At 33.3% G+C, this 22,203-nt stretch overlaps 1 protein-coding gene and 1 long non-coding RNA gene across 8 annotated transcripts in view; one reads left to right on the plus strand and one right to left on the minus strand.

The window, feature by feature from the left end:
* Positions 1 to 21,545, minus strand: part of LOC148626319 (regulator of G protein signaling 7-like) — a 106,171-nt gene extending 84,626 nt beyond the window's left edge. Inside the window, exon 1 of one of the 6 annotated variants that reach the window (XM_088570196.1) lies at positions 20,255 to 21,544. In XM_088570196.1, coding sequence (XP_088426322.1) covers positions 20,255 to 20,407 — 153 coding nt within the window. In that variant the 5' untranslated portion in view covers positions 20,408 to 21,544. Of the gene's footprint in view, positions 1 to 10,790; positions 10,934 to 20,254 lie in introns of those variants that run through there. The other 5 variants (XM_088570194.1, XM_088570197.1, XM_088570199.1 and 2 more) reach the window with 5 other exon arrangements.
* LOC148626320 (uncharacterized) lies at positions 11,138 to 16,307 on the plus strand. Of its 2 annotated transcripts, XR_015920037.1 has the most exons (4): positions 11,141 to 11,275; positions 11,487 to 11,617; positions 13,797 to 13,926; positions 14,369 to 16,307. It is a non-coding gene; the product is annotated as an uncharacterized LOC148626320 (long non-coding RNA). The 2 variants fall into 2 exon arrangements; XR_015920036.1 differs by lacking the exon at positions 11,487 to 11,617 and having other exon boundaries at positions 11,138 to 11,275.
* Positions 21,546 to 22,203: the final 658 nt, after the last annotated feature.

Genomic DNA, 22,203 nt, shown 5'->3' on the forward strand with positions numbered 1-22,203 from the left:
TGAGCAATTCGGACTCCACTAAAAACTGGGAGCATGGACCAGGTGCACTGGTAGGGTAAGCATCCTCTGCTTTTCTAGAAACACCCACCGAGTTGCTCATAAAAATAAGGAAAAAATGTTGAAAAAAGGCAGAAACTCCAACACGGCTTAATAAATTAACACAAAATTTTGCATACAGAAATATCTTATCATGCTTAATACTTTTATCGCATCAGGTTTTGACTTATCATAATGATTTAGGTGATACATATATAAAAAAATTCTGTCTGACTTCTTTGTGTCAAGTGATGGTATATGGGCCAAATGAGCTGTAAATGGGACTTACCTACTGTTGAGATTGTTTTTCGGAGTTGATCATCAGTACAATTAATGAATGTGAATACTGAAACTTAATATGCATCTGATTATGCCTTTCATTTGCTGCTTTTAAATTAAGAATTGAATTGAATATTACGTCAAAATCTGTATCACATGCTGTATGAACCCAATGGCCCATGGGGTGGTATAGGTTGAAGGTTGATACAGCATGTGATACAGATTTTAACATGTCATGTTCATTTTATCATATATTTTAATCATCTGTGAAGGGGTATGATATAAGGCATAAAATATAGGTCTAGGGGTGTGATATAGGGATGCAATATAGGTCTAGAGGTGTAAAATAGGGTATGCAATATAGGGTAAACAACATAGGGTTGAAACAAACACACAATTTATATACAAAAAAGTTGTATTCTAATCTAAATATAGGATATAAGCTTATACAAATTTTCTTTGAGTACAAAGAGGTTGGATTTTTGTTTAATTCTTAATGATGATGATAAACCTTCTGTAAAATTCTAACTTCAGTTCAAAAACTTTTATATAATGTCCTTTTTAATACTAAATTTGTGTGGTCAATACTATAATATAAAATTTATTGTTAATCTCAAAGTAAATAGAAAAAAAAAAACTTGAGAATAATGCTGACAGGTGTTTTGTTTACAGTTCAACAAACAGCAGATAAAATATTATTTATTCAATAGAATCAGATGAGAAATTAGATCATTTTTTTTAACAAATGGGAAACCATTAATGGGGTGATTTATTACAACTAATATAGAGTGTTACTGTACCTATCAGTTTATAATGAACATTGCCATGGTAACAAAATATCAACAGAAATATCATATTATCAAAAAGATCTGGGATTTTTTTCTTCTTTTAATATTCAAATTCCAATAAAGTCAAAAAAGAAATGTATAAATTTACTTCAGTGGGTAATGCTGAAATAAACAAGCATGCATTCCAGTAAGAAAATGGATGCAAAATGAACAAAGATTGTAAGATTGTTGAGACCTGAACATTTGACTAATGGTGACTGCTCTATTTCTATTTAATCCCAATCTTCTCATACAATATATAAATAAACTTTAGTTTTTACATGTATTTATATGTTATAAAATTAAATGCTTCATAGTGTGCAGCTTGATTGGACCAGTGTGGTCAACCCTGAACAGTTTGGGCAAATATGGACAAAACATTCAAGCTGAATACAGTTAAGAGTTTGGATTGGATGTCTGATAGGGTATAAGATTCTTATACAGATAGAAACTGTTCAAAGAACTATAAAATTTCCATTCAAAATTTGCCTAATTTGACCTAATATCCATAATTAAAAATTATACAAGAGGTTGCATGCTAGGTTGTGCTAAGTTTACCCTCACTCAACCTCGAAAGGGAGACACTAAGGTGGTCGGTAAACAAAAGTAGATTAGGGATGAACCTGAAAAGTGGAGACATGGAACAAGTCATCATGCAAAAGCAATGAACCAAATGTCTAAGTATTACCCCACATAGAAGGTGAGAACTCTGTTAAGAAAATTTCCATAATGCACTGCTTGAAAAATGATGAAGTTAATTGGTAAACAGGAAGCAGATGAGCGAGGAACCTGTAAAGGGGAGAAATGGTACAAGTCATCATGCAAAAGTAATGTACCAAATACCTAAGCATTACCTTCAATAGTAACTGAGAAACCTGTTACGAAAAGTGTAACAGACAGACAGGGAGACAGACAACGTGATTACAATATAACCCCAAAACAAGTTAAAGAATATCATTTTTTTTATGTAAAACCACATGGCATAAAACTTTAATATTATGATCATATCAGTGAACATCTTAGAGTGTTAATAATTATATTGATAGAGATTTGAACACTTTAAATTTAATAAGTATGGACACCTTTAAATTTAACAAGTATGGACACAACATTCAAGCTTAATTGATAAAGAATAAATGTTTGACACATGATATGTATTTGCCCAGAAATGATGTGGCCTCTTTTTGGCCCTTAATTTCTAATAAATACAAGTAACATATCCCAAAAGTAATCCTTGTCTTCCTCTTATTGTATGGCATCTTGCAATATATTTTCAAGAAGATCATAAATTATTGTCAAGACATCAGAAAAATGCTTGTTTCTGCCCCGTTTTTTGGCCCCTTATTCTGAAATGGTTGAAGTAACAATCATCCCCTCAAATTCATCCTGGCCTTCATTTGGTGGAGTGGCACCTTATGTTACATTTTCAAGGAGACCCAATCAATTTTACACAAGTCATTGCCTAAACTTAAAAAAAATATGTCTGGTCCCTTGCAGGACCCTCATTCTTTTTAACAGTTCACAACCCCCAAATTCCATTCCAATTCTCTTTTCCTTAAATGACACATTGTGGTAAAATTTAAAACAGATCCATTCACTTTTACTCAAATTACTGTCCAAACATAAAAAAATGCATTTATACGGCCAATTTTTGGCCCCTTATTCCAAAGTACTTCATGTTATAACCCCAAAAGTCTATTTAAGGCTTTCTAGTGAAGTGTGGCACCTTATTGTTTAATATGAAAGAGATCCATTCACTTGAGGTCAAGTTATTGTCTAGATAATATCAGGAAAATGATTGTTCTTGGTCCCTTTCCTAAACAGTTCAAGTCACAACCTCCAAAAATCAAGCACAAGCTTCCTTTGTGGTACGACACCTTATGGTGCAATTTCATACAGATCTATACACTAATACTTAAGTTATTGAACAGAAATCATGAATATGTCTGTTTCTGGCCATTTTGTCCCCCAATTCCTAAACGATTCAAGTCACAACCCCCAAAATCAATCCCTGACTTCCTGTTGTATCATGGCACCTTGTGGTATAATTTCATAAAGATCTATACATGCAAAGTGGACATGGAAATTTCTACAGATGATGCAGACAACAACAATAGCAGCGCCATATCATTATATAAGCTAGTTTTTTTGCAGTTGTATAAAAACTGCATTGTTAAAAGATAGAACAGTTGTCCAACATAGATCACATACAAAGTCGTATAATATTTTTAGTTCTAATTTGATGGAGGGCTTCTGCTTATGAGTTATCTAAAATCTTTGAGATGAAATCCATCTCTTTGAGCCCTGACGTGGCAACAAAGCCATATATATGTACAAGTGGACCTAAGTGATCTACCCACATGTAAAATATCAACAACCTACATCTCAAGACAAAAGAGTTACAGCCTGGACAAGAGTTTGTCAATGAAAACTAGAGGCTCAAGAGAGCCTGAATCGCTCACCTGGTTAACCATTCGCTTATTTGAAAAACTTGAGGAATGAGACAGGCTAAGTTAAAATCAATTAAATTGTCAAATGCAGCAAATGCTTTTCATAGCATTTTCATGACCTGAACCAGATTTTTGCTAAAGGCAATAATTTTTTAATTTTTTTCAAAAACCTGTCTTATGACCACTAAGTTCCATTTTCAGTAAAACAAAACTATTTAATTAAAACAACTAATATGCTTCTTTTCATTCAATGATCTTAAATGGTTTTAGAGAAGAAGATTTTCGAAGTTGTACATGTGAAAAAAAAACAACAAAAAAACTGTTTCAGGGTCGTAACTCCTACATTAGTCAATGAATGGTTTTGAAAATTTCGGCATAGGTCCTTCTCATGATGATTAACAATTTTACACATGCCAGAAATTTGGTAAAGGCAACGGTTTTTGAGTTATTTACAAAAAACTGCCATCTGACCCTTATGTTCTATTTTTAGTAATGGCGGCCATGTTTTTTCATGAATCAACAATCCCAACTGTCAATTTGTGTGGGATACCCTAAGGAACATATATGCCAACTTCCCTTGAATTCTGTGCAATGGATTTTGAGAAGATTTTCAAAGTTGCACATGCCAAAAATGCAAAAAAACTGTTCCAGGGGCCACAACTCCTACATCAGTTGACCAATCATTTTGAAAATTTTGCCATAGGTCTGTTTCATGATGCTAAACAATATTACCCAGACAGAAATTTGCTAAAGGCAACGGTTTTTGAGTTATTTGCAAAAAACTGCCATCTGACCCCTATATTCTATTTTTAGTAACCACGGCCATGTTTTTTTCATGAATCAACAATCCCAATGGTCATTTTGTGCAGAACATAAAGGAACCTAAGGAACAATCATGCCAAGTTTAAAATTTGTCAGTCCAGCAGTTTCAGAGGAGAAGATTTTTAAAAATTTGTCCACGACAACGACAACAATGGATGCCAAGTGATGGCATAAGCTCACTTGGCCTTTGGCCAGGTGAGCTAAAAACAGGACTTTAAACTTGAGGTCAAAGTTCAAAGTCATGGGCCACTATCCATGGTAAGGGACACACTGTCTTTACATGATCTACCCACATGCCAAATACAAAAGCCCACATTTAATGACAAGAAAGTTACAGCCCAGACATAAATTTGTCACACAAAAAAAAGGCTCCTAGGAGCCTGAATCGCTCACCTGGTTGAATTTTGCCTTTCAAAGGCAATAAATTAAACAAGAAGTTGTCCAACAATTTTGACTCCATGAAGATCTTGGTAGGACTTATCATAAGGATCATTTCAGTAAACGAAAGTCTAAATCTATCATAGTTTTCAAGACATTGGCTTAAAACTGTAAAAAAAAAACCAAAAAAAACTGCCATTTTCCTGTCAAAGGCAATAACTCTTATAAGAAGGCGTCTGACAAATTTTATGCCAGAAGAATTTTGTAGTCCTAAAACTAAGGATCATTTCAGCTATCAAAAGAATTTGGCTAAACCTAACAGTTTTGGAGATATATGCGAAAAAAACAACTGTCTGACCCCCCATTGTTCTATTTTTAGTAACAGTGGCCATGTTTTTCGACGGATCAAAAAAACCCACTTTAATTCTATGCAGCATACCTCAAGGAATTCTTATACCGAGTTTTGTTTCAATTGGTAAAATAGTGTCAGAGGAGTAAATTTTGAAAGAAATAAAATTAAAAAGAGAAAAAAACTTTGAATAAGGGCAAGAACTCCTACATGGCTTCATAGATTAAAATGAAAATTTGACTGCAGATAAATCTCATCATGCTAAACACTTTTACCCCTTTCAAAATGGGCTAAACCTAACCGTTTTGGAGATATATGCGAAAAGCTATCGTCTGACCCCTATGTTCTATTTTAAGTAACAGCGGCCATGTTTTTCGACGGATCAAAAATCCCCACATCATTTCTATGCAAGATACCCCAAGGAACATTCATACAAAGTTTGGTTCCAATTGGTCATGTCAGAGGAGAAGACTTCTGAAAGAAATAACATAAAAAATAGCAAAACATGTTAAAAAAGGGCAATAACACCAACATGGCTTAATAGATTAAAATGAAAATTTGACCACAGATAAATCTTATCATGCTGAACACTTTTCCCCATGTCGGCCAGGTGAGCTAAAAATAGAAATTTGATCTTGAATTCAAGTTTCAAGATCAAAGGCCACTATCCATGGTACAGGACATATCATCTTTATGTGATCTACCCACATGCCATATATCAAAAGCCCACATCTAAAGACAAAAAAGTATAAGGCTGTTCACGAGTCTGTCACTGTAAAACTGGAATTTGACCTTGAGGTGTAAGGTCACAGGCCACGACCAATGATACATGACACATTGTCTTTCTGTGACTTACCAACATGCAAAATATCAAAAGCCTACGTCAAAAGACAAAGAAGTTACAGCCTGGACGCAAATTTGTAACAGATGGACAGACGGAAGGACGGACCAAGTGTTCACTAATGGGCAACCACCACTTTTCGTGGTGGAACCCTAATAACTCTCAAGCAAGTGATAGAAAACAAGTCACAATTTGTTAGCAGCAAAACATTGTCATTCCATTGTCATAACCAAAAAACAATTGTTTTATTTGAATAAATAATTGTAACCCCTAAGAGAGCCTCATGTTTACCTTTCCTAAACCATAAAGGTGATTTAGTTCAAATAAAGTCATTACTTAAACTAAAGGCTCCTGAATCACTCAACAGGTTCATTTTCCCCTTTCAAGGGCAATAACTGTACTTCAACCCTCAGACACTCATTTCATTAATTCAAAGTTTCCTACCATATACTATAGTTTTCAAAATGTATTGGCTCAATTCTGGAAAAAAACATCCTTTTTCACCTTTCAAGAGCAATAACTCTAATAAGGAATTGTCCTACAACTTCTCCCCAATAAAGACTTTTGTAGAGTTTTTCAAGAAAGTTGTCTTTATGTAAATCTCTGATAGTTTTTGAGATATACATGTTTCCCTAGAAATAAGTGGCTTTACCCCTTTGCTCTATAAATTGACATGGCGGCATCTTTTTTTTCCAGATCAAATTTTTTTGGCCAGAATACTGCATGAAATATTCATACCAATGCTAGATAGTTTCAGAGATGTTAGAAGAAAATTAAACGATAATGCTGCCGACAATAACAACAGGGACCAAGTGATGGTAATAGTTCACATGGCCCTTTTGTCCAGTTGAGCTAAAAAAAGTACTGACTGAAATTCAAAGCAATTAAAGGCAACAAAAATACATGATTCTTATTTAATTTTTCAAAAATCCTCTGCCTAAAGATTGTATTTGCATTTAGTTTGACACCCCTCAATCTTATTATTTTTGTGTGCCATGCTAATACATGTAGTATAATACCTTAATATTAATGACAGCATCAAACTTATATATCAAAAGTCAATGTTAAACAATATGTCTATCTTGACTGTCAATTAGTCTCAACCTAACCTTAGTGTAAAGACTCAATCTAAGTCTCTACTGTAAAACTTCTTTGCTTTCAATGCTTTAACCATGGTTTTTCTACAAGTCAGAAAACTGAAGAGAAATTCATCCAATATTCACAAATCTAGTTTTGAAATCAAATGAATATTTCATTAGTCTGCTTTCAACAAGATCAAAACATTTATCATTTTAACTACAACATGCTGAAAAATGAATTCAAGCATACTCAAATCAAATTCAAAGTCTAATTTCCAATTACAGTTAAAAGAAGTGAACAAGCTTTGGAGAGTTTTAATCATTTTTTGTATAATTGCTATGAAAAATTCAATACCAGTGTTTTCCAGGTTAATGGCTTAGCATTGATTTCATGTGAAAGTTCCTTTACAATAACAATTAAAACATATCTTAATTTCAAAGTTTGACATGTTTTGATTGAAGTAAAATTAAAACAATCATTGCAGTTCTTCAGAACAATTGATTGAACACATAGATTTGTTATGACTGAGACTATGGAGCAAGTTAACCTCCAATAGAAATTGGATTGTGAATGTTATAATGTTAATGGAAATGTTAAGTGCAAAATTAAGGATGTTTTAATTTTATTTCTTGAACTTCCATGTTGACAATGGTGAATGCAAGGAAGTTGACAATGTCAAAAGTATTAACCCTCTTTGAACCACAGGGGCGGATCCTGAGATTTTGAAAAAGGGGTTTGAGAGATTCCAAGCCAATATTTGATCATATTGTCCAACTTTGCACAGAATAATGAACAATTTCCAATAAAACAGAGGCTTCAAACCCTTGGACCCCCACTTTGGATCTGCCATTGAAAAACATGTGTAAAGTGGTAACAAAATTGAGTGCAGCTACAGAAGATACAACTGCAAAAATCAAAGACTAAATAGTGGGGACAATTATAGCGTTGACACTACAACAAAGTTTGATTTTTCACAATGATTAAGTATCTGACACAGTCAAGTGTTAATAGAATTCATAATGTAATATTTTTATCGTTCTATAAAGGTCCCAGTGAGGGGAATGTAAATGTATACAAAACATACACAATACATGCATGAGAAACATACCAGTACTGAATAAAGCCCCAGACAGGACCAAAAATGCATTAAATATATCAAGTACATGTATGATTATACCATCAATTTTTACATTTAAGTTTCACTAGGGAAATTATACTGCAAAAAAAAATAATTCATTGATCTTTTTTATTTTCTGAAGTCAGTACATGTATGGCACTAATGTTTTTTTCACCACACCAACTCATACAACAACTGGCCGTTTTGTCAAGTAACAAGTAACATGTCTAGACATGGGTCGATGTCATATATTTGTCAGCACATGAATACTTGAATTTATGAATAAACACTACGCAAGTTAAAACAAGAGGCTCCAAGGAACATGAACCACTAACCTGGTCAAATTTTATCTTTCAAGGGCAATAAACATAACAAGGAGTTGTCCAAAAATTTTGACTCAAGAATTATCAAAAGGATCATTTCAGCAATTCAAAGTTTACTTTCTATCTATTATAGTTTTCAAAATATTGGCAGAAACTGTAAAAAAAAAAACTCATCATGCTGAACACTTTTACCCTGTCAGAATTTGGCTAAACCTTACTGTTTTGGAGATATACCGGTGTACAAAAAACTACTGTCTGACCCCTATCTTCTTCTTTTTTTAGTAATGGCAGCAATGTTTTTTGACAGATCAAAAATCCCTACATAAGTTCTATGCAGGATACCCAAGTTTGGTTCCATCTGGTCAAATAGTTACAGAGAAGAGTTGTGAAAAATTATTAATGGTGTCCACAGACAATGGCGTCCATGTGATGGCAATAGTTCACATGGCTTTTGGCCAGGTGAGCTAAAAACAGTAGTGTGTGTAACGTAAAGTATGTACTTATCATAGCATTTATTGCTAAAAAAGTGGTTTAGTTCAACAGATGAAAATTTATATTAACTTCAGGTAAAATTTGTCCATAATACTCAACACTTATTGAGTTACAGACAGTGCAACAACATAAAGTGATGAAAAATAGTTTTAGTGCTTATATATCATTTAAAAGTCTTTATTCTGGTCAAACCAATGCTGATACAGAAACATATTACAATCATTATCAAGTTGCGAACTGTGAAGATAACATCAAATATTCGAAATGAAATGCAGATTGCAGCCACAGAAGTCAAACCTTAAAAAAAGTATGGCTTGATACAGCTCTAAATTTGGACTGTTAATAAATGTTTGACAAAAGAATTGTCAAGTTGTTAACTTGGACATAAGAAATAAGAAATTGTACAAATTTGAAAAAAAATGCTCATTTCTGACCCTCTTTTATTACCCTTACATGTAATTCCAACAGTTAAGATCAATAACCCTTTAAATCAATCAATATCTTGCTGTGCAATATAGCACCTAATAGTGCCATTTCATACAAATCCATACCATTTTACTCAAGTAAATTGCAATGAATCTAAAAATGTGTTTGTCTTTCAGCCAATTTTTTTTGCCTATTATTCCTTCATGTATACAGAAACCACCCTCAAATTCAACCCTAGCCTAACTTTGGTGGTATGGAAGAGTAATCAAGGGAACCAAAATTCTAGCAGAAACAAAAAGAATGCAATCCAGGGACAAAGACCAAAGGGAAAACAGACAAACACAACAAAGAACATCAAGTAACTAAAATAATACCTACAAAAGTAAATGAGCAACTTGGACTCCACTAAAAACTTGGAGCATGGACCAGGTGCATTGGTAGGTTAAGCATCATCTTTTCTAGAAACACCCGCCAAGTTGCTAATAAAAAGTCAAGTCTGGGGTAGACAAAATAGGAAAGGAAAACTATGACATGTTGAACAGATCAGTTTTCATGGTGCAAATGGATATGCCGTAAGGATCCAGAAGTTAATGATGATGGCCGTAAAACTTCTGTAGTGATGACTTCAATCTTGTAGCAACATAAGCCTGTTCCAGAAGCCTAATTTTTAGAAGTCTAACATGATACAAAAAGTCTGCATAGTAATGGCAAGCTCTGGCATAACCTATGAGTTGTGATATGAAAACACCATATATAGGTGTTGAAGATATGTTGCCACAAATGAAAGGAAAGTTGACCATTCTGAATTAAGTCTTCACATTTGTCTTAAAGTTTGGTCAATATTTTTCCTTTAACATGGATTTCTAAGTGTAGGTCAAGATATGGGGCTGACTTCACAGTGTCTGTAGTATCCTTTATCTCACTCTGGGAGTAGATGTGATGTATGGAATCCCCGAAACTAGGATTGTTTAAAGATAATACATCATGATTATATAGCGGAAACTGAGATTAAATGACCTAGCTACACAATATTCTTTATTTCAGATCAGATCAGCTATAAAGTCAGCCTCATAAGAGTGAAGACATAGGTCAGCAAGTAGAAGACCATAACTTGTTCCCATTGGAATGCCGACTATTTGTTGAAAAAAGTGTTCCCCACATTGGACAAATATGTTGTCTATAAAATATTTCAGCATTTTGAAAACATCTTCTTCTGTATATTTGGAAGATAATTTGGAATTATTTTTTACAAAGTTTGAGGAATCTCTACCAAGAACTATATATTTGTATCTATACTAGTCGGCGTCACATAAATAACATACTGTTAAAATTTGAATAAAAATATTTTCTACGACTTTATTGACACCTACCGTCGTTTAAATTGTCTTAAATGACTTGCTCATTCGTTTAGCCAAACGGCTTCTCCCTAAACATTGAATCGTTAAATTCCGGTCAGATTTTAATTCAAGGTGGCAATATTTACATTGTAAAAAGTCGGCCATGTTTACAGTGATCAGGTTGCTAGGAGATGTTGTTTACGTTTAAATGGTTTGTCCAAAAACCGAAGAACCCAGAATGCAATTCGGCGTTATTTCGGATATCTCGGATTTATTTTACGCGAACAACGTATAATACCGAGAAGTTGATCAAGCAGACGATTGTAACCGGAGTTCGACGGGAACTTACGCACTTCGTTTGTAAACAAATCGTCCCGTAAAAACCAACATGGCGGATATTAGTATGGGATTTTCCCGTAAGGATTTGTTACGCATGATTTAAGCTAATAAGCGACTTGTTTTTGAGAAGATGTTTGGCTAAACGAATGAGCAAGTCATTTAAGACAATTTAAACGACGGTTGGTGTCAATAAAGTCGTAGAAAATATTTTTATTCAAATTTTAACAGTATGTTATTTATGTGACGCCGAGTATAGGTGTACCATCTTTTTTGAGATTTTAACTGAGTATGGGGAATAGAACAGTGTTGAAAAATCATAGGTTTTAATGTATTATATTCTGGTAATAATCTTGAATTGAGGGTCTCTAGAAAATATTTTGCATTTTTCAGGATCCACATTGAATTAATACCACTACGGGAGGAACAAGTGTTGTGGTAGGACCGGAGACCCTCTTTGACAGCTGTGAATATAGAAGTTAAAAGTTTTGAAAGAGGTTTGGTGGTACATTAAGCAGATCCAGGTATGTAACATTGTTAGTATGGACTCTTGTGGAGTTTAGGAATCATGCACATAGACGGTAAATCACAATCATGGTCTTTAGTAGAGAGACCAAAAGAGGATAGCACAGATTTATGGTTTTCCACTAGCTCTTCTTTGGAGAATGTAGTGGCAGTATAGGTCTTATCACTGCTATTATTTTCTACATCTACCTCTGATAATAAACATTCGATGTAATATGTTTTGCAGACGAAAACAATGTTGTTTTGGGTTTTGTCTGCTGGTACGACAACATATTCGTCATGTAAAGTAGACAATGTTTTAGCTACCCCAGGGTCTTTGAAAATTGATGTAGCATTGACACTCACTGACCTACTTTAAACTTTCATTTGTTTCAAAATTAAAGACCTCACGTCCTTTACCCACTCTGACAGAGAATCAATGTCTTCTTATTCTCGTTTTATTCATTTTTTGTGTAGCCCTCCACAGCATCCTTAAGAACTTTAAAGTTATAGCTCCATTTATGGAGCATGTTTCACAGTACTTGGGACCTTATGAAAGAATCTTATAATACAGAGATTCATCTTTGATGATGATTAAATCTTCCGTACGACTTAACTGGAAGGACCATATTTGAATGAAGAGTTTTGGCAAGAGCAGTTAGGTGGTTTAGCTTTGAAGTCCTCAATCTCGAGGTTCTGCAATAGCCTTTTATAATAAAATAATTGGATGCAATAAGTGAAGTACAGGAATATGAAATAATTTGTATTGATTTGTCCTTGAAATATGGGGGAATTTTGTTGGTTACATTTTTGTGATGGAGGATGTTAGCGGAATTAATTGCATCTATACCTTGACAAATGGTAGGGGAAGAAATGATCATTTTTCTTCATCTTGATCTTTTACACAAACTGATTTTAAGAGTCTGGGGAAACCAATATCCAAAATGATGGCAACAAGTCTGTATAATGATGAGGTAGGTTCAGAAACAGGAGTGCTTAGACTTGTTTTGTAAAGGGAATGTAATAGACTGAGTGGTATAGAATAGAGTTTAGTTTAAATGTGATGAAGTCCAAGAGGTTTTTGTATGAAAGGAAGAAGCCCATCTATGGAGACATCGTGTATCTTAGGTGATGTAGTGGCAATGGCCAACGACCTTTATCTGTCTTGGATTCTTTTTCAAATAAATTCATTACGTTTATGCTATTGTTATATTGGTTTGGCCTACCAACAAAAACCAAAGAAATTGGTAAATAAAGCAATGATTTCAAATTTTTGGTCATATCATTAGATCATTATAAGCTTGAATGGCTACTGGCGGTCATCTAATTTAATCAAACTCCCACCAGATATAGGCTAAAATCAACTGTTTTTGAGGTATTTGCAAAATTCTACATGTTCTATTTTTAAGAATGGCAGATATGTTTGGTTTTTTTAGCAAATCAAAAATCAAATTTTGGGGAAAAAAAGTTGACCCATGTTGAAGTTCTTGCCTTTTTTTCTGCAAATTTTACTATAAGACAAATGCAATAACCTTTTATTTATTATTGTCAACTGGGGCAACATCCCTTCAGCATCTTGTATTGAGTTTTCATTTCATAACTCATACATTATGCAAGAGCTTGCCCTAACTATACAGACCTTTTGTGCTGCACTAGACTTCGTACAATTAAACTGCCTTCTGGGGTAATGATGCTACAAGATTGAAGTCATCACCACAGAAGTTTTCTGGTCATCATAAACTTGCGGATTGTTAAAATATATCCATCTGCACCATGAGAACAGATTTGCTCAACATGTTATAGTTTTCCTTTCCTTTTTTGTATACACAGGACTTGACTTTTTATTACAGCTTGGCGGGTGTTTCTAGAAATGCAGAGGTTGATTACACTACCGGTGTACCTGGTCCATGCTCTCAGTTTTTAATGGAGAATGAGTTCATTTATTTTTGTTACTTTGTAAATTTTATTTTGATTATTTTATGTTCTCTGTTGTGTGTGTCTGTTTTCAATGTCTGGTCCTTTTCCCTGGATTACATTTTGATTTCCGTTAGAATCTTCTAGGTTCCTTTGATTACTTTTATACTTCCTTTGATTTCACTGAAATTTGGCTAAAAAAATAAATATGGTCTCCTGAGATAAATCGTGATGATGAAAATGTTGTATAGCCATGTTTTAACGACATTTTATGTTCTTTTTCAGCAAACAAACACTGGGCTAATGCTCCTCAGACCCAGTGGAATAACAAGGAATATGGGGACCCCTGCCCAAATTTTGTCCAGAGGTTCTAAAAACACTTCGAAGGCATTTCTAACATTTTACAGTGCCTTAGGTACTCAATTGAACTTACAGCATTCATCAATATATGCTCTCTTTCAGCATTTTTTGTCAAATGTGGTAACAAGTCACGATACCTTTACTTACTTAATTAATAGAGCATGGTTTGCCAGGTAAGCATTTCATGCTCTTCAAGAGCTATTGCTAGTAACAGTGGCCATGTTTTTTTAAGGATCAATAATCTCCTCATCAATTCTATGCACAAAAACCCAAAGGAACATTCATGGCAAGTTAAATTATAATTGGTCTGGTAGTTTCTGAGGAGAAGTGTTTTAAAGAAATTACATTAAAAATAAGCAATTTCTCCAACATGGTTTAACAGATTAACAATAATATTTAACCGCAGATAGATCTCATCATGCAGAATTTGGCTAAAATGAATAGTTTTTGAGTTATATGTGAAAAACTTCTGTCTGACCCCTCTGTTCTATTTTCAGAAACTGTGGCCATATTAATGGATCAAAAAGTTCTATGCAGAATACCCTAAGGAACATTCATACTCAGTTTGGCCCTGATTGGTCTTATAGTTTCAGAGGAGCAGAATTTTGATAAGTTGTTAATGACAATGATGATGCTCCTATTGAAAAACAACTATTGTATGTGTATTTAATTTACATTTAAAACCATTCAACTAAAATAAATCAATGTTAAATTTACAAAGAAGATATCAACTTACTAGTAAAATTATATATATGTACTGGGTATATATTTATGAGTTTCATAAATATCATATTTTTAAACTGTTTTCCATCAGCTATCAAATAGTTTTACTTAACATTCTATTTAGAAAGATGCTAAAGGTATGTTCTGACAGCATGAAAAAAGAACTGAAATATACAAGGGAATAACACAACAAAATGGCAATGTATATTAACACATTGTGTGCACTGAACTCGAGGTTTTGTAATGTAACAATTACTTTATTCTCAACTAGAATCTTGATTCCCTTTATTACTCTTTCTTTACCCAACCCAATATTGGTCCTCAATTAACTTAAATTATCAAACACAACAAATGAAATGGGAAAAGAAGATACATTGTAATGTACAATATAAAGAGAATGGATTAGGTGACAAAATGAATGAAAATTGTCAGTTTAAGACCACCACTGGTCTTCAATGTAAACTCTAGGAAACGCTTATGTATATAAATGGGCTTACCTGTTGCTTTTAGAAGTTTTACATACATATATAAAAAAACACTCTGCCAGCTGCAGCTTGATACAACTGTAGAGGTTGAAATCTGAACAGTTGGAGCAAGTGTGGAATCATTGGAACATGTATATTATACATGTAATAATCATATCTTTTCCTTCATCCATCTTTTGGATCAGAATAATATTTATAGGTCTTTTCAAATTTTAACACAATGTTGCCAACTATATATTACACATTGATGTGTTAGTGATACATACAATCCCTTCACTTTCCCCTGTCATCCTCCGAAAAAGAAGTCACTTCTCTCTATTATTTTGAAGTAGTGAGGGCTCTGCAATGTCAGATAATTTCAAAATGAATAATGTTAAAAAGTCTATCTTGAACTTTTAGACGGTAAATGCCAAAAAGATACTAACTGGTCCTTCAATGTAAAGGTATGGAATAAAAACTGTTATAAGTTTAGGAATTTAAAAAAACAATCAGGAATTAATAATTGTCATATTTATTAAGCAAGTACCGGTAGTGTGCCTTTGAAATTTTAAATAAAATTCTTAAAGTTTTCAAATATTATCTGAAATATGAATGTTTTTTTTTTATTTTTTAAAATACAGATAAATAAGGAACTGGAAAAATGTCATATCATATGTTATTGTTCAAGTAACATTTTATCAGGGAAGTACTATCAGTATAGAACTACCAGTACATGTATATAGTTAATTCTTAGAGCAAGTTTAAGTTTGCAGTTAATAAAACCACTGATATAGATACATTGTTCATTGTAATTGTAAGACATAATACTGCCTGGATGAATTCTTATCCTGTAGAAATTATTTCACATTCATTTTTTTCTGGAGGATGTTATTTGCCTATGAAAAAATGTCCACACCCTTTAAATTGTTTCCACTACTTGAATAATGATATTTACTATAATTTACTATGAAAACGCTAGAGGTATTCCTAATTATACACAGGATGTTATTTCCATAATAATCTGAAAATAGTTCACATAGAGTGAACAGAATTCATTATTGTACACAGGATATTATTCCAGGTAGAACAGTACTATTTATTCCCAAGCCCCACTTGCCCTTTCAGATACTTGTATATTTAATCATCATAAGGATGAGTATAGAAACAATTTAATAGCCGTGGAATTCATTTAACAACTATAAAATTTATATACCACACTTCCACATAATCTCATAAAACAAAAATTCAAATATCTTTTTTGAATGGTCAATTAATAATCTGAATGTGAATATATTTGTTCAAATTCTTTTACATCACTTTTAGTAACGAAAAACATAAAAACGACATTAATTTGACTTCTGTTGATATGCTTAAAGCACTGAAATTCATGTTTGACAACAATTTCATACGCTTTGGCAAAACTGTTTATCATCAAGTTATTGGAATTCCCATGGGGATCAATTGTGCACCACTTATTGCAGACCTCTTCCTGTGCTGTTAGCAACCACAATTTATGGCTAAAATAAATAAAGAACCTTCCAAACAACAACTGGTAGAAAATTTAATAAAACCTTTAGATATTTTGACTATATTTTTGCTCTACACAACAATGACTTCAATATTTATACTAAAGATATATATCCTGTAGAACTGTACTTGAATAAAGCAAATATCCTGAATCGCTCACCTGGTTAAATTTTTTGCCTTACAAGGGCAACAAATTGAAAAACAAGAGGTATACATTTGCTGAAAAAGTACATAAAATGAAGTTAAACCATGGCTATCCAAAATTTTTATCATCATCATTCATATCAAGAATAACAAATTATTATTGAAATCAAAGCAAGTATAAAAAATAAGCTTGAAAATGGCCACCCAGAAAGATCTTTCGTCATCACCATTCAACTTCAAACTACTCGGCCATTTCCGCTACACTAAAAAAATAACTTAGAATGCAGAAAGGTGAAATTTGCTGGAATTATAGTCATATATGACTCAAAGTAGTTCCATTTAGCAGGTGGTGCTAAAAAATTTGGTAAGATATTACTAGAAATAAAGAACTGAATAAGTCTGTCAAAAAATTTGACACAAAGCAAGGAGCTAGGAAAAAAGTAATAGTAAAAATTTCAACCATTAAAACTTCAATTTTAGAACTGAATCAGTCAAATTCAAAATAGATTCTTCCATCTAGTGCCTCCAAGTTTTTTTTGTGCGTAACTAGAAAGGCTGAGGAGTTTTGATTGCATTCAACTTAAAGCACCTAGTTTCCTAAAATAGAATTTGAGCAACTGGTGAAAATGATCGTAAAATGGCCGCCTAAAAAATAATTTCAATACTGCCAGTCAACTCAGAATATCATGGTTATCTAATGGGTAGCTTTCACGTTCATTATTCTTCTTTACTTGAGGAAATAATAGCAAAAAAAGCATTTTGACCCTTATGTTTTATTTTTAGCAATTACCGCTATTGTGATGTTTTGGGGCCAGCTGCAGCGAAGGTTTCCTCCTCATTCATTGAAGACCAATGGATGGCCTTGGGGTGACATTTTCATCCCAGTGTGCTGTCTCTTTGAAATATACACCATAACTATTCTCGTTATATATTCTGTATTATTTTGCAAGATGACAGAAAGAATGCTCTGTGTAATAGATTTGATCTACCATTAAATTTGAGTGAGTCTTTTCATCAAAACAGTAGACACCATTCACCTATTGATGTGATTGGACTGGTTGCTTATATAATCACTCGGGTTACAATGTTTATGACAGCATCATTCAAAAACCAGTTCTTATTTTTTAAAGGCTAATTTCCATGTTTCTGTTTCCGAGTACGGTTCCAATTTTCAAATTCATTGCATGATTTCATAGGTTTTGACTATACATGTACTTAATTACAATCACACCTAGACTCATCTTGGACATTGTCTTCATGTTGATCCAAGGAAAAGCCCTGTGAAGCCCCACTATCTTCCTGCACTATACAGAGTAGAGAACTTTAAAAGAAGCTGAAGTAGGTTGATCTTTATTTTCAGGTATATAATACACACATGTATATGATTTGATAGGGCAGATTTTGAGAGTTGTATAAAAAAAAGTAATAAAAAGGTTAAGGTAAATTTTATTTAACTTCGGTGATTACACATGCCTGTAACATAGAGCTTTTTAACCTATGGCAAGATTTACATGTACAACTGTTCGGCTCATGGGAGCTTCCCACATGGTTGGCAGGCTTGTGGTGTGGGAGGAGCCCAATATTCCAGACTGGAAAATCGGTGAAACCCAGAGGCTAGGGTAAGTGCCTGGAAACCCGGACACATGTTGGAATTGAACCCACAGTGGTTACAAGTCCAGCTCCTTAATCCCCTCCCCCCAAAAAATAACTATGGATGGTCAAATTGTTGCTAAATTGTATATGAATGGGTATTGTTTCCTGACAAGTAAATCCTTTGTTTAATTTGTCTCTTCTGTGTTTACTGGTAAAAGAATAGATCTCAGTTGTAAGTACTCCCCACCAATCTGCTCACCAAAATTTTATTCCTCAATGAAAATGTTTAGTTTTAAATTTTGGGCATGAACTTGTTTCACAGGAGAGGACAACATTTTGGTTGCAAAGTATTACTTGCTGGCAAGAACTATTCTTGACCAGTATATAACATATACATGTAGTTGAATTGACATGTCATTGGCAGCCGGTAATACTAATGTTTCAAATTAGTGTTAGTAGCTTGTAAGTTATATCCATGGACTTTTTTTTCCTTTCTATTTTTTTTTTGGGGGGGAATAATAGGGCATTATATGTCTTTATATTTATTTTCTTATGACCTGTCCTGGCTTTTATTTCTTGGAAAATTTCAATTCTGCCTTTTTACTTCAAATTTGATTGATTTTGACTGTTTGAAACAAGCAACAATTAGGACCTATATGCATTATCTAGACACCCTTGTATGTGAGGTAATTTCAAAACAAAGTGTCAAGTGATAAGGTCTTAATACACAGGCGCGTAGCTGCTGTTAGGCAAAAAAGCTTTTGCCTGCACTTAATTTTTTTTTGGAGATAAAATACATCCTGGAGAGGCATAAATGATGCTCTAAAACTCTATCTCCACAGAGCTTCGGGGAGGCTTTGCCCCCCTGGACCCCCTACCAGGGCTCTGCCCTGGACCTGCTGGAGGCCTTAAGCAGCCCCAGACCCCCTGTCATAATTTTGCCTACACCTCAGCTACGCACCTGATACACTTAGCCTTGGAACACACTGTGAAGGACCTATAAACAATAGAAATTACACTGATCATGGTGGACTTGTACATGATAGACAGCTCAAATATATATATATACATTTTGTATGTATACAAATAAAAGAATGGAATGCTTGTAAACACAAAATTTGAACTAAATAAGCTTAACAAATTATTGCAAGATAAAATCAAAAATGTTTGTATTATATGTATTGGAGCAAGGTTTAATCAAGAGAGGTATATTAAGATTGCTACCGAAGCTTATTTTCGAAAAGAAACAACAGGAGAGGTTGCCATTCTCATTAGTGATGTCATATTCACTCATTTGCATATTGTTAAGTATCAAATTGTTGGCAAATACACAACTAAATAAACAATTAACAAGTACATGATTTGAATCCTTATTTTCAAAACTTTATAGCTTTGTTATTTTATTTCCAATTTTGGTTCTGTAAAATGTTTCATTTAGATAAAAGCAGTCATATTTTGTATATGAATTTATAACTCTTTTACTTGAAAAATAAATTTGAAATGATATTTAGATTTAAATCTCTACTTTCATATTAAATTATTTTTTTAAATTACATGCTCATATAGTCTAATTACTGAATATTTATTTGAAAATTTCATGGATAAAAAAAGTTTTATTGGCAGTGTTGGTGACCAAAACAATTTTTCGATTATCTTAAAAAATGAAAAAGTTATGATGATTTAAAGTTGATGCCCCATCCCACGCAATGGACGTTTTGCCAACCAAAACCAAATCACAGGTAAGTGATGACATCACGAAGAACTCTCCTATTCTTATCTGTATAATAAACGTAAGTATGCTTTTTTCATTTATCATCAGCTTCATTGGTCTCTATAGATCTAAAACACTGTGTCCTGAATATGAGAACCTTGGTCTCTATAGACCTAAACCATTGTGTCCTGAATACGAGAACCTTTACTGGTTTTACTCACCTTCTTGTAAACTAAGTGGTTAGGGTTATCCTCTGGATTGATCTGACCATTTCCAAACATAACATGTAAAGCATTTGGAAGGGATTCAGTTCTTTGTTTATATCTCGGCGTCAACGCCATCTCTTTGTTGTTGTGAATCACTAAACTACTCATTTATATTCATTGCTCCAAAACTCTATTGGAAATACCTTTTGTAAATCACCAAAGAGATCATATGAAATAGCATCTCACGATTTAGGCAAATGTATTATCTAATAATACTGATAACTAAAACTTAATGATATTCCCTTCTTTATTTTGATATTTAAACAATTTAATTTTTCGTTGTAACTTCATTTTACATCCTTTGGAAAAAATCTTTCTCATTTTGTCATTTTAATTCGGTTCCCAATGTAACTGAATTAATACTAAAATGAGGTATAGTCTGCTACTTTCCATAGCATCCTTGCATTTCTGTAACTTCCGGCGCTCGTGCGGATAAAACAGAATATTTTTTTAGCCTCAGAAATGATAATCAGCTAACCAAGGACACTATGGTTTTTTTCCACATAGCATGCTTCAACATAAAATGGAAACAAAATCCTTCTTCCTAAATCACGTTCCAACCATTTTAAAGAATTCAACACACATAGCTATCTCCAGTAATTTTGTCTTTCAGAGACATCTTAAGCTAAGGAATCCTGGGTTATCTGGCGATACGATAAATCGATCTGAAGAGAACTCTTTCTCACATCGTCTGCTTTCAGTACGAGTTGTTATGCATACCTAATAATAACCACAGATGTGCACTGTACATAATTTTTTTTCCTCGGCGTGTTTCCGTATTATTATCGACTGCTAATGAACCTCAGTTCTGACGTATTACCACTCATAAAATTCATTGAACATTTATTTCCAATATGTATTATGTAAATATCGCCATTTTGAATTGGAATTAATTAATGATTTCTAGTCCAGCCTACTACACAGCTTGAGATTGAGTATTTGAGAATAGAGATCGTAGTGATCACTTACTCTGCAGGCGTTAACATTATTTAGAGAATAATCAAAGCATAGATACTTCACAATGGGGAGTCTTATCTGTAGATAGAATCATCACCATTATGTTCCTCCTGCAAAATAATTCAGAGCCGAATGTGGTCACTGTGAATAGAACAAATCAATGGCAAACCCGGTGGTGCAGCTGCTAAAGTCAAAATTTGTCTTCTTTGCTGTGCTATATTTATTGCAAGTTTTACGCGATTCAGTGATATTGTCACCATGAGTTACCAGAAATGAGTTATATTTACTATCTCACTATTAAGGTCAAGCGAAAATGATTCTCGTGGGGTAATCGATAACAGTAGCATTTTCAAAATCGTGAAATATATATATTTTTAAAAATACACAGTACGTAAAAAAATTTTATGACGAAAACCGTTCCGTTTTGACTAAGAAATTTTATGTTCATTTTTTTATTATTTCATTGAATAAATGACCAGTTATCTACTGTTTAAAAGCTTCGATATAACTTATGGAAGGGGATGTCCGCCATAAATATGTTCATGCGTTTCTTTTAACTCTGTTACTTGCTTATTTGTTCTCTGTATTTACTTTCTTTGTTAATTGAAGATTGTTTAAATGTTAATTCGTGAAATGCATTTTTTAGCACTGTAACTTGCAGTTTGTACGTATCTTTCTTTGCTTACTGTCATTTCCTTTTCTGTAACATCTTTCTTTCACATTTCTACTATTATCAATTTGTAAAATACTTCTTCTAACCATGAAAGTCGTAGTTTTCAAATATCTTTCTTTGTTGAAATATAAGTGGATCGTTGCAAAACGAATTTTAGTCACCACAATTTAGAAATACAAGTGTTTTCTAACCATTGGTTATATTATTTTACAATGTTTCAACATTTGAAAGTTCCGCCAATAAGTGACAGATGTTTTGTATTATAATAATACCC

The sequence above is a fragment of the Perna viridis genome, chromosome 2 (assembly GCF_037379345.1).
Source record: "Perna viridis isolate PV_CMFRI_1.1 ecotype Kerala chromosome 2, ASM3737934v1, whole genome shotgun sequence".
NCBI lineage: Eukaryota > Metazoa > Mollusca > Bivalvia > Mytilida > Mytilidae > Perna > Perna viridis.